The sequence below is a fragment of the Fundulus heteroclitus genome, chromosome 17 (genome assembly GCF_011125445.2).
Source record: "Fundulus heteroclitus isolate FHET01 chromosome 17, MU-UCD_Fhet_4.1, whole genome shotgun sequence".
Classification (NCBI taxonomy): domain Eukaryota; kingdom Metazoa; phylum Chordata; class Actinopteri; order Cyprinodontiformes; family Fundulidae; genus Fundulus; species Fundulus heteroclitus.
The window spans coordinates 5,767,169-5,793,162 of NC_046377.1; the positions used below are offsets into that span (position 1 = coordinate 5,767,169).

Sequence of the window (25,994 nt, forward strand, 5' to 3'; positions counted from 1 at the left end):
ACATGAGGCCGGTTTGTTTTTGGAAGCGTCAAACCTGTCAGACAGCCGGCGCAGCAGTTTAAAGATGCTGTGACATTGCAGCGCTCCTCCTCTTTGCTCCTCTGGCCACCCTTCTTCTCCCCCCCACACCCTCCCTTCCTCCTCATCTGCGTACGCCTACGTTTTCCTTATCAACTTCTCTCACTGTACTCCCATTCCGCTTTCTCACCCTCTCGCCACAAACTCCCACTCATCTTTGATCAGCCGTGCTTGTCAGCCAGTTTCCTGTGTCTCAGCCAATATGGCTATCCTGACACAAGGAGGGATGAGGACCAAGCATAACAATGCATAGGAGGAGAGACAAGTTTGACAGAGTCACCTTGACTCCTGTGACAAACTTTATTTTGGAAATCATAATGATGAAAAAGTCACGAGCTGGAGCGGGTGAAGCAGTGCGTGGCAGACGGGGAGCTGGATGTTGGCGTTGCTGCAGGAGAATGTTGATGCTTGAGGCTGCGACGATCAGCTACGCCCTGATCATAAAATGTGCAAATGTGCGTTTAGAATTCAGCCGATGAAGGTAGACAAATCTGAAGTTATGTTCTGGATTTTCGTTTTCCCGAATACTCGCCAGGTGTTGTTCTCCAAGAACGTCGGTTTATCCTTCACGGGTTTTATTACCAGATGTGCTAGACACAAAGAGAAAAGTAGAAGTTCTCTGAATTAATGATCAAAATAATGTATACCTGTGGGCAGATTGATCTTTTCAAGATCTTTTTTCTTGTTTATTAACCCTTTTTTGCTTGATTGGAGACTTAAGTGGAGTAAAGATTTTAATTTTGATTTCTGGGATATACTGACCGCTTGGATACTCATAGGGGAAACGCTGCAAGTGAGCAGAAGTGAGCCTGGCCAGCCAGACATGCGCTGTAAACACATCATATCGGTCTGGAAAGCCAGTGGTAGAACCCGATTTCAAAGGCGGTGCTAACGGGGTCAACGGAAACAGGGTAGAACCAATCAGATTACTGCGACGTGACACAAACTCCAAGCAACACACTCTGATTTATCTCTTACAGCAGTCAGTTGTTGAGTTTTTAAAGATATATCCAACTTATTCAGGACATAACAAAGGGCATCATTAAAACATCGCTCTGTTGCGGCCACCATCTTGATTGTTATGGTTACAGAAAAGCTGTATTATGGGTAAAGAGTGATACATCGTAAACTCTCACTTCCCACTCTGTGATTGGTCCGGTAAGTATCAGACCCGACAGTCCGAGCCTGTCCAGACAGACAAGCTGTGTATTGAACACACATGCCGTAAATCAGTGTGGCTGGCCGGGCTAAGTGGCTTTTTTGACCCTTTAAACCACCAGAGATGAACAAGGCACAGTGTTTAGTGACACATTTACGCTTTTTCAACTCAAACATGGCGAACAAAATCCTGACTAATCACACAACAGTAGCCGTACACCCTGCAAAGGGCTGCGAGAATAAAATGAAGTAATTTGCTTGGGGAGCAAAAATAAATGTCTTGCTTTTCACAGAGTATGTTGCAGCCTTAAGTCTTCATCTTTCATACAAGGGACTCAGAAATGATTTGTTTACCTGTCATTCTAAAAGGCATTTCCCACATGTATGTCAAAATGTATTTTCTTCTTCGTTGTCATTATTCCAGTGTTTTGCATTTTGCAACAGACACAGTACATTTAGACTTTTTTCTGATATTTTCAAGTGTCTGTAGCAATTTGACCTTTCACAAAAAACAGTCTGTTGCCTATATTATTCCAGTTGGCGCAACTAACGCGCAGTTTCTGCTAATTCATAATTAGTCATGCTAATTTATCAAGTTTTCAAAATGTCAATGTATATTTGGGGACATATGTATAGATGTGTGCACTGAATGTGTTTTTACATCCCCTTAAGCAGAGTAGCAATATTTTCTGGGTACAATGAGAAAGCGTAATCGTAATATAAAGATAGAAATCGAAAAAAAGTCATCTAATCAGAAGCTCAAACTTGTAACTTGTGTCTAGGGGCCACATCTTCAATCGCCGTGTTCCCGCTGCCTTGTGGTTGCAGCTACACATTGGAACTGGATGCCAACATTAAAGTAGTCTTTTTGCATTGTTTTTTTTCTATTAATTTTAGTACTTTTCTAATTACATATAAACTTATGATTATGCATATTGACTAATTAACTGGGATTCTCTTAAGAGTCCCATCACATCAGTACTCAGCAGTACTACTGTTATAATGTGGACTCATCAGAATCTCAGTTTTTAAACCTAAACCAGTACAACTGACAAACTTGATGTAAAGTGAACATTTTTATGCTGCAGCTTGCTGCTGTAAAATATTTCACATCATTGGGTAACAAATCAATTTATGAAGATTAGCAGCCAGCAGAACTTGTTTTAGATGAAGAGTAATTCATCTGTGATCGGTGAAATAGTTCTGTGATATGAATGAGGAATAGAAAGGGTATCGGTAGACAGAGAGTGTGTGAGAGCATAGGAGGGATGGAGAAGGAGAACTGGAGAGTACTCTGGTGCCCTCAGCCACAGATTTATACACAGCCCTGTAAAATACCCTAAAATGTAAACTTTGCTCAACTTTAAGGACTGATTAACAGTCATGCTCTCATTCATCTGTGTCTGCATGTGCCAGTTTGTGTTGACTCACTTGTTTGGATTGAAGCTGCAAAGGTAGAGCAGCAAGCCAATCACCTGCCAGTTCACAGCTCCCATCACGTCACGCTTCACCGTTCACAAACTCCTCTTTATCTGTATTCTCCACTTCTCTCCAGCTCACACATAAACACTCTTTTTTTTTTTTTTTTTTGTTAAATGTAAAATATTGGTCCAACCTCGTGGGAGGCAGAGCTCAAATAAAAGGAGATGTATTTTGAAGTGAGGGGAAGGAAAGGTAACTCAATAAAAACAAGCTTTTTTTTTTTACAACTCCTTTCTTCTCATATTTGCGAATGGAGGAATAATCTGTTTGTTCTTTCCTTTGGTTTTAAAAGGGACTATTGATTTATCCATCCATTTTCTATACCCTCTTATCCATGGGTGGTTGAAGCGAGACCAATTAACCTAACAGTCATGTTTTTGGACTGAGAGGAAGTTGGAGTACCCTGAGAGAACACTCATGCACAAGAAAAACATGAATACTCCATGCACAAAGACCCCAGACTTGGGATTTGAACCCAGGACCTTCTTGCTGCAAGGCAATAGTGCTACTACTAAGTGCTCCCACTGTGCAGCCTTTTATTGAATTGGGACAAAGTTGCCTTACAATATTAAATGTCAGTTTTTAATCTTGGGGTTGCGTGAAATAAGTTTTTAAATAAATACATATAGTCTGGTCCGACTTATAGTCCAGTGAGACTTATGTTTTCTTACTCTTTATGACACATTTTTTTTTTTGACTGATGCGATTTATAGTCCGAAAAATACGTTAATTACGATATCGATATACACAAAATAATAGCATCAGAAAGACTGCAAAGAATGTTCACAACAGATGCTTGTACAAACTTGTGACAATAATTTTACCATGTTTATAAAACTCCTCCAATATAACATTTTAGAAGTTTTTGCTTTAAAAAAAACAAAACACATAATACAAAAAACCCAGAACGCCAGTCACTGACAGATGCTATAATCATAGACTGTAATGTATATTGAAATATCGGAAATGTTATATCATCATTATTGAATAAAGTTATATTGCGATATTTATTGATATTGAATTATTGTCCACCCCTAGTTTGTAGTATCTGAAATGACTCCAATATTAGGTGGTTTAACTGTTATAGCAGAGTACTAAATGTGTTTCTAGTGTTTGCTTTCTCATGAATGGAGTTACTCTGGCATAAGAGGATTTAATGTTCTGTCAAATGTCTCTGAGCAAAGCCTCTGTATCTGGGGCCAGAACATCAGCCGTGTTTCATCCAGAACATTGCACAAGACGCGTACAAGAATCATTATGTCTGTGTTACATTTATAGATTATTCCCCGCATTGCATGACATCTAAATGCGGATGTCCATTTCTGCTTGGTAGAATTTTGCAAGCTCTTCAGATTACTTCATTAGATCCCATTGATGTCTTTATTTTTTTTTCTCTTGTATGTTGAATCTTAGGGAAAAAAAAAACATGCCCAATAGAGCTCATTTGGTTCTAACAAGAATATGACGGTGCAGTTTATGTTTGAATCCCTGCATCTGCAAGACCCAATGAAACACAAGATGTCTGAGACAGATCAGACCACAGTAGAGATGTTTGGTGAGCAACAAATTCGTGCAAACATCTCATTACCTCTGTCAAGCAATGCGTGGTGGTGGATGGTTTTTCATTTTAGCTTCATCTTTCTCAAGTAACCCCTGTGTGTAATCCCTTGTAACATTTCGAGTTATACTTTACTTATTTCAAAACCTAGTTAAGACCAGTTGAAAATGATGTCCTGATATAGAAAATCCTGGAATTGATGGCGTTCTTATTTTCTCTTCAAATATCCATTTTTACTGTTGAGTCCCTAGTTGAATGAAAGTCTTCTAAAGTATCTTATGAACAGCTAAACATACATTTTGTGGCACTATGTGCCAATCTTTTGACAGCTTTCTTGCATTGAAGAGAGGCTACAAAATCCAATAACAGTCTTAGAGTGAGTCACTTTATTTTGCAGCTGTTTTTTTTTTTTTTAAATACTGTCAAAGTTGACAGTACCGGAAGCACAGCTGAATAATAATTTATAAACAGTTGTTTAATAAGAGAGTATGAGTTTCTCTTTTACACTTTTCTATGAGCATGTGAGCTACCACACCATGGGATTCACTCGGTGCAATAAGCCAAAATAAAGTTGAAAAAATAAATATGTCATCTTATTTTTCTCAGTGTGATGTAGCTAATGTCATTCTGAGAAAAGATCTGATTTTCATCCCGTTTTCTAGTTGTGATCTAATGGAAACATATTTCCTGAGCCTTTTCTTGTTTCCGTTGCGAGGCAGTTTCTCCATGAAACACTTTGAAGGAAGCCGTAAAAAAATAAAAATAAATAAAAAGTTCTGACAAGTTGTAAAAACAGGGACAGAAATTTCTCAGATTGCTGTCAGTCTCAAGAACAGAGGAAACTAACGTGTGTCGCTCAAAAATATTATTGAAACTGTCTATCCAGAGGAGATGAGGCACGCTCTGGCTATTACTTTTCGGCCTGTTCCTATCTCAGTATTTTAGTCAGTATTTATTCAACTTACACCCAGTTGAGCCAAAATAAAAGCCGGATATCCAATGACCACGACATAATTTAAAATAGAATTGTTTTAAATGTAACCAAAGCATTGCATTCAGAAACACTCCCATACTGAGATCTTCGTCCTCCTCCATGAGCATATACTCCTAAGTGACGTGCATTCAACAGGGCTGTAATTATTCTCTCTCTGATGGGGCTCTGGAGTGGAATGAATAGAACAGGGAACATCTCATCCTTTGTCTTCCTTCCTCTTTAATTCCCCCTGCTCATTTCAGCGTCAGGAAGAAAAAAAAAGTAAGCCGGTGATTGTAACAAGGGCCTGAAATAAAAGGCGGCGCTATGGAAAGGGGATTTGTGTCTTCCTTTTGTCTCTGTCACCCTGCAAATGTACATTTTTTGGTTGCTGACAGAAAAAAAAAATGGGCTCCATTTTGCTTTTTCTCTTTGTCTGCCTTTTTATGTTTTGCTCTAAATAGGTTGTGTATGTAAGCAGGAAATGTGATGAAAGCCTTGCACGGTTTTAGCAACCCCAACATGCCAAAATGATTCTTAGTTTTGCCTATAGCAAAATGCTATATAAAGTTTCACCTCAAATTAGTGCCATAATTTACTCCACACCTTTATATTCCCGGTGAGTTTTGTTCCAGCACTGCCTGGATTTCTTTTTTAGAAAGCTGCCATCATGAATAGGACAAAGTACGGTTGTCACCTTTACTAATGAAATCAGTTGGCTGAATTTTATATACAAATAAAACATATTTATTACTGGAGTTCTATGTTGTTTTGATCTTGACCTGAACTTTGTACAATTTAGTAGTCTGCCAGCTAATGTTTCCACATTTTATGCACATTTTTGCTGTTTAAACTTTTTTTTTTGTTCCATGAGAACAATCAATAAAACCTGTTAACCTCTAGAAATATGTCTGAATGCACCTCTTTGATTAACATTACAGCATATGAGCCACATAGTCTAATTATTTTCCTCCCCTTTAATGAATCTAAATCTTTAAAAGTGCATAGTGCAAGTTTTGTGGTTAAACGTTTATTTTATTTTTTACCCCATACATGCCCTTACAATTGTCCGACATGTAAAATAAGTTATCCTCTGTTTACCGCAGCTACCTCTATTGGCTGGATTAGACAGTTTATGAGAGAGAGATACTGGACGAATCCTCAGAGAGTGGGTGTAGCGCGCTCTCTGCTCTTGTTCACCTGACTTCTTTAAATCTCCGCCATAATCAATGCATTAGTGAGAGAACAATATTTTTAACTCGGGCCCACTTCAATATTTATAGCTTTCTTACCTCAGAAGACATTGTGCCTCTAAACGAAAGACCTGTGCAGCCGAAGTGGCAGATGCTTTTCCTCTTCTCCCATGCATGCGCACAACACTGGTGTCATTTCCACTTGTCACCAGAAGGGGCAGATGTCTGCAAAAATCCTGGAACTTATGCTAGGCTCCTTTAAAGAAGCACAAGCATATTTTTTAATATTGCAAGATCGCTCTGAGAATGGAAGGCTGTCATTTCTGGTCCAGGTCTTGGTAGTCTCTCACTTTGACTGGGAAGCTTACATAGATGGATTTTTATTTAAGAAGTTAATACATTAAACTGGACATGTCGTGTTCCTGGTGGAACTTTACACTAATTCAGAAAATGAAGCAAAGAATATGGTCTCAACCCCTTCGATCCAAAGAGCCATATTTGTCCTTGCTGCTATGAAATAAAATTCCCTTTGAGCCAAAACAAACGATGAAATTTATAAAGATGCAAGAATAATGTTTTATTGTGAAAGTTAAATAATTTATAAAAATGATAAATGGATTTTTAAAATGATTTACAGATGAGATTAATCATCTTTTGCAAAGGGAAAAAAAAATCTTAAGTAGAACAAAGCTAGCTCAATGAGTCCATAATTATGAAAAATGAAAGAAAGATGGGTAGCCCGTAAAAATCTGAAGCGCAAAAAGAACATACAGCTAAATAACATACAATGACTTTAAAAAGTATTGTTCCATTAGTCTCACTCTGTTGTAGATGATCTATGCAGCTATTGCATAAACTTCCTATTGCCACTATAATCCAAAGTATTTCTTTTGGTTTTTATAAGAGCCTCATGTGGCTCTGGAGCTGCAAATTGCTGACCCCTGCAGCAGGGTGTTGCAAACATAGCAGCATTTCTCCCGGTTTAATGGCCCCGTTGTAGACTATATGCATTCAGTAATTTAGCAAAAGAAACACTACCCTTTATGTCAAAAGTAAAGAAGGTGCTGTGAAATGTTAAACCTTTCATTTCTGTGTTTCCAGGCTGAACCAGAAGGCTTCTCTCATTTCCACCTGTACGTGTGCGCTGCCTTCTTGGTGAGGTGGAGGAAAGAGATTCTGGAGGAGCGGGATTTCCAGGTAATCTGCACAAAAGACAACGGCACGCTGTACAACCCGGCGTTGGAGTCGACCATCCTTCAAGCAGCTTTATGCGTTATAAATATGCGACTTGTGGAAAATGTAGATGGCGAACTCACCTCCATTGGTAAATGAAAATGAATTGTCCGTACAGGTTTTAATAACATTAGAGCAGACCGTAGATGATCATGCCCTACATCCTTCTTCATTACCTCCCTGGTCATTACCCGTGCTGTTCAAAAGTTCTGAGTGCATTAGTAGATGACAGTAGCCAGCTGCCAGAAGGTGACATTGGTCGCCAGCTCACTGCAAGAGACCTGCCTTTTTAACTGTAGTAACAATCAACTCTAAAAAATAATCTATCACCCACAAGCATCATCTCGTCTTCTTTGGGTGACTTCATGTTCTTATTTGACCGTTTAACCTTTTTGCTCATTTGACTAACACCTTTTTTTCTACCTTGCACTACAGCAACCGCTCAGTGCTACTTGCGGTACTCAGTATTTCGGAATTGAATTGAGATTTTTTTTTTAATTATTTATTTTTTCGCCCATTGCTGTTGGGTTTAGGTGCACTCAGTGACTTGGTCAGTCTCGATTAATGACTTTGCTCTGATCGAAACCATTCAACTGTAGCTCTATCTGTATTTTTAGGGTGGCTGTGCTTTTGGAAGATGATTCTCCACCCCAGTCTCAAGTCCTTTGCTGTCTCTAGCAGGTTTTCTTCCAGTATGGTCGGGGTTTGGCCATTGCCACCTCTTTGATGGTCCGATAAGGGTGATGTGTAGGGTTTGTTTTCCTCCATATATTGCATAGGCAAAACTTTGATTGGGTTCACCCTGCAAACAGGACCTTTTATAACTAACTTTCAAGAACGTTTTTCTCACTACTAATCTTCCTTAAAGGCTTTATTGTTCAGTCCAGGAGGAATGCTTCTCCTGTTGACATATTCTGTGAATGTTTGCTCCTCCTCCAGTCTTACCGTAGGTCCTTGGCTGTTTCTCTGATCAACAACTCCGCAATCTGCTATTGTCCTTGAGCTTCACAAAGCTGTTTGTCCACTAATGTTCTCTAACAAACCCTCTTAGGCCAGAAACAGAAAAAAACAGAATTATATTGAGGTTAAATAACTCACAGGTGTACCTATTTTACTAATCACATTACTTATGAAGGAGATTAGTTGCCTTGCATTCCATTTGGGGTAGCGGAGTAAGGGGTGTTTGAATAATAAGTGCATGCCACACTTTTCAGATTCATATTTGTATAAAAAAAAAGAAAAAAAAAACACATTTCCTTCCACTTCACAATTATTCTCTACTTTGTTTTGGTTTGTCAGACAAAACCACCATAAAATACATGCATGTGGCTGTAATATGAGAAAGTCCAACAATCAAATACTGTAGCAAGGTACTCTGTGTATACAGTTGAAATAGAAACAGAATAAGAAGAGAAACCGGATAAGAAATCAGATTAAGAAATATGCACACATTTGTATAGCAACACAGCCATCTTCTACCCCTACCATTTAGAACAGGTTATGATCCAAACAATATATAATGTTATATTAGAAGCTTGGAAGCTAATACAACTCCTCAAGGCAGATGAGAAACCTTGCTTTACTAACCACAGTTTGTTATTATTATTTAATTAAAGGTGTAGAAACATTTTCCTGTTTGTATGCAGCTGTAGTTTATGTTTTGGTGGAAGCTTCTTGTTGTCCTCACTGTCTAAATACTGTTCTTGCTGCAACATAAAGGCTCCTTTGAGCTCGGTCAGCCAGTCTTGGCTCTACCATGGACCCTTGTTTCCCCCTTACTTTACTCTTCTCTGCACTTTTTCCCCCCTGCATATGTTTAGGTTTTGTTTTGTTTTTATTTATAGCCCACCTACAAACATTTTTAATAACCCGGCTACCTTGCAAGCACAAATATACAAGCAGGAATACATTTAGGAGTCCTTTTTTTTTTCGCTCCAGCTTCCTATAGGTCTACTTACCGGCTGGCTTGCCATGCAGACTACCAAGTGGTGTGCCAAGGGCAAATAATCCATCCTCATATAGATGAGACGGCAAAGATGAGGCGTAGAGGGAGGAGAGGATCAGGTTGGCAATGAAAGTGAGAGCAGATTAAACTTTGGAGCGATGGAAAAAGCAAAAGAATACACGCGAAGAATCTATTGCACACTTTAATTATTTGGCATGTGCCTCTCTCGCCATCAGTACACACCGACGCCGTTTTGCCAAAAAACATAATCACTGATATTCAGCGGAATGAGTTAAGACCGTTGCGTTTTACTGTGGTATTAATACTCTTGGGGTTGGAAAGTAGTAACCGTCTTTTTTGAAATGTTCACAAAAAAACAACAACTGTGTGGAGAGTTTGTTTGAAATTAATGAAAGCAGAACTCTATGATTGAGATTCTGTTCGTGGAATTCTCCATATCACAGGTTTTATGAAGTTTGGAAACACAGGGGTTGTCCCATCGTCCATCCATCCATTCATCCATCCATCCATCGTGCCGTTCCGTTCCTCCACTCTTCAGTTTTTGCAGATTACCTTTTAAAAGTCTTACCGCTGTAGAAATCTGCGACCTAAAGTGATCATAAAGTTTCTTTATTTGTACTTGAAAAACTGCTTTAGAACTCAGTAAATTTGACTTTGTAAAAATATGTAATTTTGACATTTAAACTTTCTCTGAGCCCTCTGATATGTTTGTCAGGAAATAAAATCTCCCCAGAGAGAGCGCGCTTTAAAGGTATGTTTTTAAATAGGCGAGTCAGATTCAGCTTTCATCAAGCGACAGTTTGGAACAAGTAAAGAACATAATGCATAAATTACTGTCTTCCACTCCACCCTCATGTTAACAAAGCCCCTCTTAAAATGGAACCTGAAATGTTAAAGCGTGTCACAACAAATCTGAGAACAGCAGTTTTCCACCGCAATACCTCAGAATGGAAATTGGATCCCACCAATATTTCATGCTGGCTTTTATTTATTGAAATCACAGTAGAATTCTGGTGTTTCTTGCTTGATTAAGAAATTGCTCTTAGCACTGCGGAGGTCCAACCCATCAGAGAGTTACTGTAGCTCCTTTCATTGCAAACAGGGGGGAAACTTATTGAAAAACAATCTATTCAAGCTGGGAAGGGTTGGCTTCCATCTAAGACCTGTATTTTAGTTAATAAAACACAATTTACTTACTGCAGGAAGCACTAGAGGCTTTCTGAGTTTGAAGATATGACTTTTTATTTGTAGGATTTCCTTAACATTTAGACCCCTTTCTTATGTTCAGGCATAAAAAAGCCATAAGGGAGTGGTGTATTTTGGTCTTTTAGTTTTTCATAACCTGAAATACCATTTTGTAATGTTTTGTAGAAATAATATATCTATTGGGATTCATACAAATATTTCCTTTAGAAATGTATTAATGTTTCTGACTCTGTTTGTAGATGTCTGAATTGGTTTAGGTGTTGTTTTTTTTACTTTAAAGGGGAAGTCCGGTCAACAAGGAAAAATCAGGGTATCATTAGCTATAACTAAAACTAATACGTTTGTGGTTATTTAATGAACTTATCTTTAATCAATAAGAAAATAAAAACATAAATTGTCGTCTGAATCACTGTGTATAGGGGCTGACATTACTGCCCATATTTGAGCAGTAAGGGGCGTTTGACATCACATCCTGGGGCGTGGAAAAGCGGAAGCGGTGACAGCATTTCTCTCCGCTTTCCATGCAAAGGCAATAGGAGCCGTTCTACACAGCTGCGATCATCAACAATTTTTTCGGATTTCCAGAAGACTTCACCACTGACATTCCCAAGAGCTTTTGCTGAAGCAACAATGCTCACGTGCATGGCCATCGGATGTTCCAACACAACTGGTAAAAGTAGAAAAAACATTGCTTATTTCAACTTCCCGATTCATGAGCCACCGGGCTCATTGCTGGATTGCCAACTTGAACAGAGCGGATTTGCCATCTAACTTCTGGCCAGAGAGAAAACACGTCATATGCAGCAACCATTTTGAAGAAGAATGTTTTGAACATGACATGAGAGCGAGGATTTTCGGTAAGTTATTTTTTATTTTAGAATTTTTATTTAGAATTTGCGGGGATGGTCACCGAGCAGAGGGGCGGAGGGATACCACATGTGATGTGGTATCCCTCCGCCCCAGCATGTGCTGGAACGCTCTTATATTTTAATATTTATACAATAATGACCACCTCCCCTTTTCACTAGAGGGAAAATATATAACTTAAGTCACTTCAGCGATCTCTCCTCCGCTGTGTGTGTGCGCGCGCTCCGCTGCAGCGCCGGCAAAGCCGTCCTGCGGCGGAGCGCGCGCACACACACACGCGCACACACACACACACACACACACACACACACACGCGTGTATACATATATATTGTAGGACCCGACTGAGTTTGCACTGGAAATAGGTACGCTGGATTCCGTCAAAAGTCCGGTTTCTGTCAAGAAACTCTTCTAAAAAATCCATATCGCTATCAGATGATGATAGCTCCACAGAACTCTCATCACTGTCACTAAGTACTTCATCACTCTCTGCTTCGTACAGAACACCAGTCGTCGCCATGTTGGAAAATAGTGCGCCGTGACAAACAAAGCGTTGAAACTTGCTCAACTGCGGGTCCGCCGAGTGACGTAAAAAAATAGGAGGTGGTAGTACTATTCTTGACCAAGATGGATTCCTCCACATAAACATGATTAAATGAAAATTATTCATAATTAAAAAAACCTATATTTTTTTGCACAGTATGTAGTAGTTTTATATTTAAAGTACTTTCAGCAGTTTGAATTCTGATTTTGACCGGACTTCTCCTTTAAAAAGCAAAATATTCACTCTAGTAGTTTGACATTAAAACATACTGGGTACTGTGATTTATTTATTATTGGCCTAATCCTGCTTCGCTACTAAAGGCCCATTTTTACCCCGGTTTAAGATTTGACAATAAATGAGGAATCATTGATCAGAGGTAGAACGATTTAAATACATATTTAATTCATAGAAATTAAATATGGAGACAGAGTACATACCATTTACAAAATGTTGTTCTCACCGCGGTGGATAAGTCTGTCTGTCTGAAGTAAGTTTTACCAAGACATTCCTTTTATCAACTTTTAAACTCCTCCTGCATGGCTCAGTGGGAGGATGACTGACCCCCTCTCCTGCTGACCACCCCCTCAGGACAATAAAACTCCATGTTTATCTTACGCTGGAGCAGGGAGGGACAGACCTCACTCTGCTTTCCTCAGTAACCCCAACTAAGATATATTTTTAATTCTCAACAGTACATTACATATAAAAGTACAGAAGGTACAAAAACACATCAATTAAGGCATTAAGGCATCTATTTCTCAATGCATCCTTCTCTAAAAAAATTGATTTTATTTACCGGGTTTACAATCAATGCATTTCACATCCTTACTTGCAGTACTGGCCAAACTTTTCGTGATATTTAAAACAAATTTTAATCAATTAGTTCTGGGTTATGTATTTATTTTTTTTTCAAAGTTTGCAATACTTTAAGTACTTAATTGCAATTCAGCCCCTGTACTGTTTTCAAAAGAAAGTATTTTTAGATTGTTAAGTCAACTCTGACCAGAGTTATTTAGGTATTACCTAAACCCGCTTAAATTTAAACTTTTAAATTGGACCTTAATGCCTATTCTTACCACCGGTTGGTCCAATCTGTGAAGCAAAAGGATAACACTGTTTAAGAGGAATGAATACTAATGACTCTAGTAATACTAGAGCAATTAGCTATAAACTTGGCACATAGCGGATCTCTCAGGTCTTGTCAGGTTGTTGCAAAAACAGTTGTTTCTTCTTCTTAAGATTAAAACATAAGCATCCAGTGCAGCTCAACTGCTGTAAATATATAGACCCACAAACTCTTCCTTTGTTGAGCAGTTGCCAAATTAATGAAAAGGATAAAAAACGGGATAAACAATTAATCAAATCTATATTGCCAAAACCCTTTTCTCATTAACAAGTTATGAAAACATCAGAAATAGCCTGAAGCTATGCGTGTAACTTTATTGGCTGGGGCAGCCTGTTGTGTAACCTGAAAAACAGCTGTCCCTACAAAGGCTCTAGTAGCATACAGGTGTTTTTGGGTTTAAAGGAAATTAGACAACATGATACTGATGGGTTGATGATGAGAGATGAAGCAGAACTTCGTCTGCCATTATTTTCTTTTAATCATTTTACATTACGAAGTGAAAATTCATAATATAAAATGAGCACCAACATATTGTTTAAAAAGAAAGTATGTTGACCAGATTGTTAGTCATTTACAAGTTAATACTGTCAGTATGAACAGCGATATAAAGAAACAAAACTAAAGTGAACCTGTTAAACTGAGGTGTTAAATGTGATTTAGGTGCACTTAACTTTTGCGCTGGTGCACAAGAGTAAAAGGTGAGTATACAGCCCTGAAATGCTTTTTTGCACTGTTAACCCCTACCATTTAACAAGGTGGGCCCTTGTAATAACAAAATTACTTTACAACAGAAAAAGGACGCATTCGTTTATTTCACATGGTGCCCTAATTACTTCAATATACTGAGAACGTTTGCCTGATACAAATATGAGGATGATCACATCAGTTTAAACTGGATTATTATAAGTAATAACGCTCAATGCAGCACATTCTCAATAAGTAAACAGCTCTATGGTCATGTTCAGGTGTCCTACAAAAATACCATTTGCTTGGATTGTCGCGAATCACCAAACGCCTGTCTGTTGGAAACAAAAATCCACCTGTCCATCCCTGAAAACCGATGGCTGCTTTATTCTTGGAAAACACACTTTTGTTGCTAGATGGACCCCATGAATGGATCAGAAGCAGATCCCGAATGTCCTAATATTAAAACTGAATAAAGTTATGCTCAAAAAAATTCTAAGTTCTGGCAGATCTAGATTTTAAAAATGTTTCATTCAATCAAGAATTAGGTAGGAAGAAAGGCAGGTAGCCTTCAAAATAAAACCATGTATAAAGATACATGATGGACACAGAAACTTAAAAAAGGGACAGAAAGATGGATAAATAAGAGAAAGGTTAAGAGAGATGGAAGATGGCTGCTCATATAAAGCTGTATTCTGTGATATTAATGGAAAGCTAAGTGGAAGACAGCGTCCCCGTCCCCCCCCACACACACACACAAAATTCCATGTTCCATACTTTTGTCGTTTTCTGTACCACTTAAGTGAGCCATTTTATTCTTGTGCTGTTTTTGCTAAAATGTTTTGTCAATACAAGTGCTCCTATTTAAAGAAGACATAATTATAATGTACACTGGTTGTAGATTTATTGGTTCGCAATGGCAGACTGAAATACATTCAAAATAAAAGATTTTTTTTTTGCAAGACATGGAATTTAGACCTAAATCAATATAATGAATCCTTTACAATATAACTTTAAAGATGTATGCTGATGTCTGAAAGCAGTGCTATTATGAATTTGAAATGTGAAATACATTTGAAGTTTGTATATTTAAACTTTCCCAAATATTCATTGGGACCCTTGGTAAAGTTGTATAAAGAGCCTTAAATGTATCGTTTGTTGCAGTAAAGAGATCTCACTCTGGAACAGCCAACCATTATTTGATTTTAGAAATAACTTTTACCCCTGCTCTTAATAATTTGTACAATCTCTCTTTGTTAAAAGGACAACACTTCTAAAACATTTCACAAGGGTGGCGCATACAGAGAGCAATCTTTTCAATTCCATGTACTCTCTCAAGATCCTCCAGAGTCTGGGTCCTCTCTTAGGTTCTGTTCTCTTCAGCTCCCAACCTCAGGTTTTTTATAGGAATTCTGTTTTGATTTAACTACATGTTTTCCATCACTGTCTTGCTGAAAGATCAAATCATTTCAGTCCATCAGACTCTTATTCATAGTGTCTTGGTATTTCAAAAAGGTTTATGAAGCCATTAAATCTAGTTTCCAAACATCGTTATGAGAGAAAAGGGCCCTCAGCATCACAAATCCTCCACCGTAGTTAAGTTTGCATGATGGAGCTTTTTTTTATTTTGCTTTATCACCAAATCCATCTTGTTTGTTGCAGATGGCTCAGCTTTGTCTAATTTAAATAAAGCCTAGAGTTCCAGCTATAGTCTATGTAGAGCTTACCAAAGTCCAAAAAATATTTTAAGTTGGTATGCCTCCCCACACAATTGGTTGGGATGTAAGTGGCGGCTGGTTGTTATTGAGACGCAGTGACCCCAAAGTACCCATCTTGACTTAAGTTCTCCCCACAGTGAGCATTAGAGATATTTACCCTCTCTTATTCTCCTCTTCATTGTGCGTGCTGGCAAGATAAGCAAGGGTTCTCCTCCAGTCTAGTGGCCACTTTAGCCCTCTGATGACATCATATGAGCAGGACCCATACCAGACTCTTTTGTTCTCATGTGGAAACTAAAACACTGTATCATGACTGTTCTTCCTCCCCAGCCACTCTCAGTCAAACACCATCACAGCGCACACAGGCACAAAGCCAAATGCTGTCCTTACTTTTTCCAGCTCCAATTGTCCGTCAGCTTCTGTCTTCATGATCCATGACATGACATTTTTTGTTATTGCTGCTTTAAAGCTTCCAGCTTCATGATTTTTATGTTCATCAAGCAACTCTAAATACATTTATACCATGTCAGGGAATTATTTCCCCCCTGATTTGGTGCTTTAAGTGAGAGATTTTAGCCTCTGGTGCTCTGAGCCTCAGTCTAAACATGTGTCCACCAAGTTCTTAAGGTCCTGTTGAACAGACCTGATCTCCGTGCGTTTTATCCAGCGGTCCTGGCAAACTCACCTTGTTTTTATTTCCGTCTGGATTCCTCTCAATTTGCAATTCCTTCGTGCTTTCTTCATGTCTGCTGCTACCCTTCATCATTTGTTTTTCAGTGTCCTTGATTCTTTTGTTGTTCTTTTCCCGTCATTTTGCTCGGACGTTAACATCTTCAAAAGACGCAATGAAAGGAAATCCAGACAGTCGAGCCACAAGTAAGAATTTGGGTAGATAACACACTTATTTGCCATTTGAGTAAAAAAAAAAAAAAAAAGTTGCCTGCACACAAGCAACAGCCGCTTCTGGCTGTATAATAAAAGCTTTCAACCAGCTCCATCAATCTGCTCATTATTACACCAAACTCCAATTTGCCCGGGCCTTGAGGGAAACTTGTAGTAGCTAGTTAGCGCGGTGCCATATTAACAGCTTGTTTCGTTTCATAGCAGTGGATTATTGTTTTAGTCCATGTGAACCTTGGTCAGGTGGAACGTTCGCGTTCTTGGGATATGTTGACAAAACTTAATTGTTGATGATCTGTTGCGTCTATCCCATGTTAGTTTTCTCTCTGGAAGAGCTGAGAAAGCAAGGAAAGTTAGAACGTAGAAATCCAGATGTGAGAAATGTTCCTCTGAGATTTTTGTGTTGAACTCACAGAATGTTCAAAACCTGCGAAGTCAGTATTGTTTTCCCTCAGCCCCCCAAAAAACGAAGTTAATTGACTTTAGTAAGAAAAAAAAAATCGTAGAGTGAGGAGCAGGGGTGTATGACAAACTGCTGGTGAGTTACTTTCTGTGGCTCCTAAGAGGGTGCACGAATGATTGATTCACTGTAACGGTTTTAATTAAAAAAATGCATCCAGAAAGCAATTTAAAAAGGATAATTCATGCATTGTTATCAAACACAGTAAGGGAAGTAGCTGTGAATCTCCCCTCCTGGTTGTGGGATTGGATTTGTTAAGCCGCAGAATGAAAAGCGGGTTAGGGTAGGGGTGGGGGGTGCCGCTCCCCAAAGCAATCTGCATTTCTCCGTTCCACCTCAGCTAGCACACTGTTGGTAACTTTGTGGCCTGCGCCGCACGGATAAGTTAGCACATCCACGCGTTTTTTCATACGTTCACCCCGCCACTCAGCCAGATTTGTAAAGACACAACATCCTAAACATGGGTTTAAGCGTTTCCCTCTCCACAGAACATACTTTCAACCCCACACATGGTACTCACCGCTGTAATGCCTGATTTTATGCAATTTTAGTAATTTTATTTTTTTTGGCTTAGGTAGGACCAGCAGACCAGCATTCCCATTATTCTGCACAACCTGCAGATGCCACAAAACAGCTCCCTGTAAATGGCTGTAAAAAAAAAAAAAAGATCTGCTGTCCACTTTTTCAGGCTGCATGAAACCAAGGCCATATAATCAGGTTTGGAGCAAATGCCACTCGTCAAGAAACATCCTGCTAGTTTTGGTCTGCTCCAGCTCTTCAATTCATGTGCATATAGTGAGTCCAGCTCTTCTTTAATCTTATTACACACAATAAAAAAGACAACTTTTATAGCAGTCAAACATTAGTGCTGAATAAATAGCCAACGCCTTTCACTCTTATACCCCTTAATAAAATCCAAAAATGTAAGTTCAACAAGTCTGGCTTCAATTTATTATTGAAAACAAAAAGTACCCCTTTGAATATAGACAACAATACAGATTCGTTTTCAGTCTCTAAATATAATTCCTCTGATTATAATCATCTAAAATTGTTTAATAACCACGATTTTGCAAATTCATGTGTTTGGAGATTTAAAGCAAAGACATCACATAAACAGTCTTATTGTTATTCAGGTGACCAAGTACTCAACTCACATAAAAAAATAGCCTCTAACGACCCAGGACAGAGACGGGTGGGTCACAGATTTGCATTTGACTTTGAATGAACCGGGGAGGATGGGCCTTCATGTGCTTAAAAACAGCAGTGCTCCAACTACAAGTCGCTCAAGTGCGAGTCGCCAGAATGGACAGAGAAAGCTGTCGAAGCTTTTGCAGGAAAACTGGACGAAAGTCCAGTTGCCTCCAGTTTAAGCCTGTTTACTACTGTATAATGAGGATTGAGCCTCTTTACTCTGATACTCTCAAACAAATGCATCAAATATGGATTCATTAGGATCAGCTAACAATTTTGGTACACACAATAAATATAATTCCTCAGGTTATTGTCAAATCATACTCTTTATTTGGAACTCGACGATCTTTATTCTGATACCCCTAAATAAAATCCAAAAACAGGTCCTCAATAAGTCAAGCTTCTATCTATCGAGCAACTAATACTGTTTGTTGGGCGTTACCTCCTTTACGTTGATCCTGCTGGATAAAAATTCTTTGCAGTGACTGCGGATGCTATTGATCTTGTTACACACAACAAATAGAACCTTACTGATTTATAAATAGTGAACATTAAGCCTCCTTTATGACCCTTCTAATTCAACGCATATTAGGCTGTTTAATAAGCGTTGGTGAATTAACTCATTTTTATAACAATTGTCTACGATCTTTCTAGACCAGAAAAAACCTGTTCACACATTTGTAATTTGATTAGTGAATTAAATGGAACAGAGATGTTTATTTAGCTTACATGTGGCAGGAGAATTGAATTTTACATTCTGTAACGCCAAATGAGAGTGGGGGGCGAAGAATAAATAGTTTGTAAGCTTTTCAGCAGGCTGCCCTTAACTCTGACTATACAGACACTAGTGCCCATCATTGACTTGAGTACCATAGTTGGTGTTCATGGCAGTAAATGCACATGCATAGAAAAGCAACAGTAAAGCATCGGCCGCTCCTCACTTCATCCTGAAATATATACAAAGCACGGGTTTTTACTTAAACGTTGCGTTTTTTTCAAGCCTATACATGATGATGGAGATAAATCACAGTTTAGCCTTCTGTAACTACAGCCTTTATATCGCTTGAGGCTCCTTGGAACCGCTTTTAAAGATGCCTATTATACCCTCAATGTGAGGCCAAGCACTTACGTGACTACATGGCTATTAGTCCTATATAAGTGACTAAAGGTTCGACAGAGCTGGTGTCGGGGAAGAAAAATCAGAAGGGGAAGAGTGAAAGATAGAAAAAAGATTTGCTTGCACTTCAATTAATGGTGTGTGAAAATCCGTGGCCCTCTGTAAATGTCAGCGGGTGTCCTCGGATCGGTTGCGTGTGCAGAATGTCTTGGGTTAGGCAGCCTTGGCAGGGAAGAAAAGAATAGTGGTTCAAAAAACGAATTTGTAACATCTCAGATGTACAATACAGCAAAATTTTGGAAAACCTTTAAATCGGTGAAAAGGGTTTTTACAGAAGTAAAGCAAAACGTCCAATTACTGACACAAAACAACGAGTTCAGAGGTATGATACGTAGATATGAAAAGAACAGTGGTAAAGGTACATTTTTAAGTAGCGTTAGAATCATTTATAGGATACTGTCAGACGAAAAAGATGCCTGTGTTATGTTTTCAGTTCCACATGTCGTAGCGGATATTCCTATAAATGATTATTCCAGTAGGTAAGGAGTTTATTATGTTCATGCTTCCTGATATACAGTTGGCCATAAAATACATATACGTATTAATTTAAGATGATTTCCAATGACCAAATATGAAAAGCTCAACCTTTATTTTGAATGGTATGATACATTCTTTGAAATACAAGATTTAAAAACAAAGCAGTCTGCTGGAAAAGTGGAATTGTCGCCATTGTATGTTTCAACAGGATAATGATCTCAAACATATGAGCAAACCAACACAGAAATATTTCACAAGATACCAAGTGGAAATACTTCTTTAAAATCAAAAGGAAAATACATATTGTTTATAAACCACAGGATATTTTCCCCACGCAATAAACTTGCCCAAATTCTAGATTTGATTTTCCATTTGTCAGTGTGACACAAAGCTGCTACAATAAAACATGATTCTATTTTAATGCTTTCATCCTTACAGGGTGTGCCTGTCAGTGTGGCTAATTTCCTTCGGTGCTCAGTTATTATTTTTGCATTGTATAAATTACAACAGACCCTTTAAAGCTTTAGTTTTAGATTACCAAAACTCAATATATTTTCAGTTATTCTCAGAACAAAGTGCAGCACTGTCTAGATGCCAGGACAAATGCTCAGGAAAATTGGATCTCTTAGAATTTAATCGGGACATCTGGTCATTTGAAATGATTTTTTCTTTTTTTCTTTTTTCTAAGCCAAAACAAATGCTGAAGAACATTGAGAACATTGATGTTCAGAGAATCCTCTTACAGAAAATGATGTCTGTATTGACTGAGCAAGAGTCCAAGTTTGAATGTGGATTATTAAGTCATTGACTTTAGTTCCATCGTCTGTAGGATTGACCAATGGGTGACAGATGGAAAAATAAAGGGTTAGATTGCTACTTTCAAAGTAATTTATGAGGGGTGATATTTTTACATATATTTCCAAGATTTTCTACTTTTATGCTGCACTTGTTCATCTCTATTTAATCATGACCCTACATATAGGTTTGCATGTCATCAGTTCCAAGTCACTGTTACCATCGGCTCTAAAATATAGCGTATAAGGCTGTTTCTGCCTTCAATTCCTTTCCTATTTTTCTTTTATCCCACTGACGCTTCTTCGCTTTCACTCCCAGTAGTTTTATTTTTCGAATCTAACCTTGGGTAACATCAGTATAAACTCTTGGGGGGCCTGCAGCACTTTCTGATAATGAACACTGCAGTCAGTTGTGTTGGAAATGCGACGAAGACCACCCCCTGTATACAACTCACTGATAATCAGCCCACTGATTGATCGGTGCACCCAGATGTGCCACAGGAATTTCATGAGACAAAGGAAGCGGAGATGAAGGAAAAATGAAAGATAAACAAAAAAAAAAATGTTCTGGAAGTAATTATTTCCTCCTCCTACTCATCGTTGTCAGTTGGTGACATCTTTAGTTCTCTTTCTAACAACCTCTTTATAACACGGATAGCTGCAGATGATTTACAGGCGGACTTTTAGACACTGCATATTGGCTTGTGAGATACCCACACTATGGTAACCTTAAGTAACAACACCTGGGTTATATGGCTTGAGAGTATCAAGACAAAGATGTGAAACAATTTTTTTTGCATGATTGAATAGTTTTTATTAAACAGCCTGCCAACCAGTTTTTATACTGCCAACTAGAACTTTAAAACAGCATTAGCTAATTAGGAGTGACGGCTGTGTTGCTCCTTTGGTTTCCATGGCTGTCGTTTTTTTTTTTTTTTTTTCATGACTGCAAATCTTAGCTTTTTAGAATGTTATCAGGTGCTGTGGAAAAAAATATTTCCCCTCTTCCAGAGGGCTTCTATTTTTGCTTTTTTGCTGCACTTAACGCAGGGGTGTCAAAACTCATTTTGGTTTAGGGGCCGCATACAGCTTAATCTGATCTCAAGAGGGCCACACGAGTAAAATCATTGCAAGATTAAATAGAACTAATAAAAGTGGACATGTTGTTGATTTTTATATTAAATGAATTTCACTTTTACACAATATATTATGAATAACCTCAGCGTTTTTAAGAAAAGTATGTGCAATTTCAACAATACTTTTAGTCACTTAAACATTTACTTGTGCATTATGCATAAGAACTGATCACAGTGATTGTACAATGTTGAAAAACATTTATTCACATTTTTTAGAACTTAAAAACACTGTTATGCATGACAAAATACATCAAACAGATAAAAATTAAGAAATGATTTAAAATAAATTTTCCACATCTGAAGCTCAGTGCTACCATCTGCTGATTAAAACACAGCGCCCCTCGTGGACAATATAGGAACTGCAGATTTTCTATTAAACGAAGAACATGTTTTTTTCAATAATTGTTTTATCATTCTCTTCCTTTTATCTCCTCTTTCTTTCACCTTTTCTTTTTTCTTCTTGTTCTTCCTTTCCTCTCCTACTTTCCCATTGTAGTGTCCATATCATTTGAGATATTCCGCGCATGAATCATAATAAAACTATTCACATTCATAAATCAAGCAGAGCACTATGGCAAACGCAGTACTGCTCCACTTGTGAAAGTCAAATCTGATGAGCTCTTTTTGGCATTAAGACAACAATTCTTATTGCCACATTGCCAGACAGGACACTGGGGGAAAAAAAAAAAATAGTTTTTTTTTTTTTTGTTGAATAATGATAATGCATTTAGCCACCGGGCCGGACTAAATTGTTCGGCGGGCCGGGCCGTTTTCAGTCATTAAAGGACAAATGCTATCCAAACAATCAGGTCCTGTCCTGAAAAGTAGTCGCCCTCACGGTAGAATTATAGATAATATGTTATTAACCTCAAAAGCTAAGTTCAGTTTCACTTGTCACAGTGTAAGGCCCTGGGCCTGATTACTTTTAGACCATTAGAATGTAGAAATCTCTTAAATCAGACATTTCTAACAATTAGACGTAGGCAACTAAAAGATCTGAAAAGAATACTTACCCTTATATAAAGAATTTCATGAATAGATGAAAACGGAAGCATTTAACGAACCACAGCAAGAGCTGTTATCCCTAAATTGAGGAAACCTAAAGCAGTGTTGACCCTTCCCAGGAGTTGTTGGCCTAGCACTTTTACTCTGAGTGCATCGAGGACTCATTCAGGAGGTCAAGAATCCAGAACATCTAAAGCGTGATCCGAAGAACACCACCAAGTCCACTCCGAACAGCTCAAAAATAAGAAACACAAGAGGAAGATTTTGAAGTGGCCTGATCAAAGTCTGGACTTTAATCAGAGAGGAAGTGGACTGACCTTAAACTGGCTGTTTAAATATGGCTGGATGAATTCAAGCGATGCCTGATAGCAGTTGTTGCCAGAAAGAGTGTTAACCAGTTATTAGGGTTAGGGGGCAATTATTTTTCCACATAGCCAGGTTTGTTGCGATTACTTTTTGCTTTCAGTGAAGAAAGCCATTATTTGGAAACAGCTTTTTGTACTTCAGGTTTTTTTTGATAAGCGACTTTGTTTCATTATCTAAAACATTTAATAGCAATAGAGGTGTTTTTGCACCAATGTACCTTGATGGCAATAACCAGCCAGTACCTGGTGCACAAAGTTACTAATGATAATATGCTTTAGGGTGAACAGATCTAAAAGTGGCGTTTGGGCTTAAATAACCCGGTAGTCAGCTACATGCTTCATGACTTGAGTTGTGCTCATGCACAAGTTTACAAACTTAAGAGATAAGCTTGATGCCTGAGCAGCATTATCTCTGGCTCAAGTTTATTTTCAGGACACAGGGACACGAGCAAAGAAACAGTGAGTATTATGGCTGTTCTTTTATTCTAAGATAACAGAATAACAGAAGCTCCCCTGTCAGCTCATAAGCCAGCTGCATGCCCTTCCTTTTTTCCCTGACTCAGTTAAGACACTAAAATGCCAAATAAACAGCAATATCGACTCACTTGGACGGAATAAAGAGACTTTTAGGAGCAGCAAGGGCTGAAAGATATGGAATTTCTTTAGAGTGAAAAACAAAAATGGTTTTGACGAATGAGCCGGGTCATGAGCCAAGACATAAATATTGAATTTCACACCCCAAATACTCTTTCAAGCGGTCAAAGACAACTGAGCCAATTTTGCTTCAGGAGTTTTCAGTAATCTTGAACCCAAGATTAAAGGGGGCTTTAACCTTTCCGAACTCGCTGATGGTTAAACTTAAACTACTTAGTTTTCATGTTTCCTTTTCGAATTTCATAAAGACTTGAAGGTTGAAAGGGCTTGTATGTGTTACGGTGCTTTTAAAAGGGGTCCACGCATCCAGTTTTCTTTTGCGGCTGTTAGCATAATGCTCAAAAACCTTAGCTATGGATCAGGAAGGGTTCTGGAGTCAACGGGTTCATACATTTGTTCACGCGTGGGTCAGTGTGGGCAGAACCGACGGATCTTTAGGTGGTAATTGTTGATGGTAAATGGGTTGGGGGCAAGGGGCCAGATATCGACTGCTGGTGAACTTTTAAGGCGCACAAACGGAAAAGCAAAATTAGTCGAGCAGGGTGTAAAACTGCTGTAAATGCTCCAGTGAGCAGAGAGCTCTCAGAAAACCGCTTTAGGCTTTTTTAAAAAGGTTATGAACTCATTAGGCTGGCATTGAATGGAGCAGAATGGCTGCAAAGCTAATGTTTAATAAACATATTAACGAAATGTCTAGTTAATAAATTTTTTGCTAAATATGATTTTACTTATTAAAACACTAAAAGCAAATCTTTGTAAAACCTTGAGGGGATTCTACACCCACACATGTGGTTTTAATGTACGCTAAAAGCTTTTAACCAATTTGACAACCACTTTCTTATGCATTCATTTAATGGGCTGAATCATGCATTCCACATTAATTCAAACCACAGCGCTGTAGTACTTTAAAAAAACAAAGCTTCCACCCACGTACTATGATTCTTTTTAAATGCTGTGCTCCTTTTTAATTTGTGTTCTTGTGTCGATATAAACACGTCTCTCAGCTTCCCTCTTCATACTGAGGAAAAGCATCCCATAGCACCATGCTGCCACCACCATGTTTCTCCATGGGGAGTGTGTGTTTAAAGTTTTCTGGTGCATACAGTTTTGTATGTAGGCAAGATTGATCAAACTTATTTAACCAGAGCACCTTCTTTTGCCTTTGCCATGTCCTCGCTCTGGTTTTGGCAAAACCTTCACTGAACTTCTTGTGGCTTTTTTCTCCTGCCACTATTTATGTTTGAAGCTTAGGGTACTCTTGTTTAGATTTTACTGGTAAAAATGTCGATAAAATAGTCTGACATTTTTCACGCGACAGAATGTGAAAGCATGTACCTTTGCCATGAACTGTATAAATAGTAATTCTGACTTCTTTAAAAAACAAAGAAGTTGAAGATGTTAAACATTTCTAAGTTTTTTTTTTCTCATGTTTTATGCAAAAGTTGATAAATGAAATCTGAATTCTTTTGATTCCCGAATATTTTATATGCACATAAAGACCAAGCCTTGATTACTCTTCTTTGCTTAAACACCAGTCCAAAAGATTTCTACAATAGCTCATAAACCAATTTTTGCTCATTAGGGGTAACAAAAGACCGCCCCATTTCATTTCATTAACTCGGCTGCGAAACGACATCCTCCGCCGAGACCGTGTCCCTTCTGCTGTGTAATAAAAGCGTTTTCACCCACCAACCTTTCTACGAGGCAACTTGGCTGTGCCATGCAGCGTCAGCTGTTACCTGCATGTGCTCCAGTGCCACACTCCTGCATTAGCACCCAGTGTTTTTTTGCCAGAGTGCCCATTTTGTGTAATTATACAAACTACAGCAAGCTAATGGCCCCAGCAGAGCAGTGTCTGGGCCCATTACACCCCGGGGCGCTGCAAAACACCATTACCACCAACAGCCTGAGCAGCAGCAGCAGCAGCAGCCCCGGAGTGTTTGTGCACAATCGGGCGCCAGCCGGTGTGTTTTTCCGCGCCTCTTGTGTGTTTTCATGTAGATGTGTCGGTTGCAGGAGGTCGACAGTGGATTGATGCGTGTCACAGAAA

The 25,994-nt window shown here is 38.5% G+C and overlaps 1 protein-coding gene across 1 annotated transcript in view; it reads left to right on the forward strand.

Annotated features, from left to right (window-relative positions):
* The window catches only part of tbc1d22a (TBC1 domain family, member 22a), a gene marked incomplete in the record, with an annotated part of 156,978 nt that overhangs the window by 115,258 nt on the left and 15,726 nt on the right, over positions 1-25,994 (forward strand). The window contains 1 exon segment of the mRNA XM_036148865.1: positions 7,544-7,639. Coding sequence (XP_036004758.1) covers positions 7,544-7,639 — 96 coding nt within the window.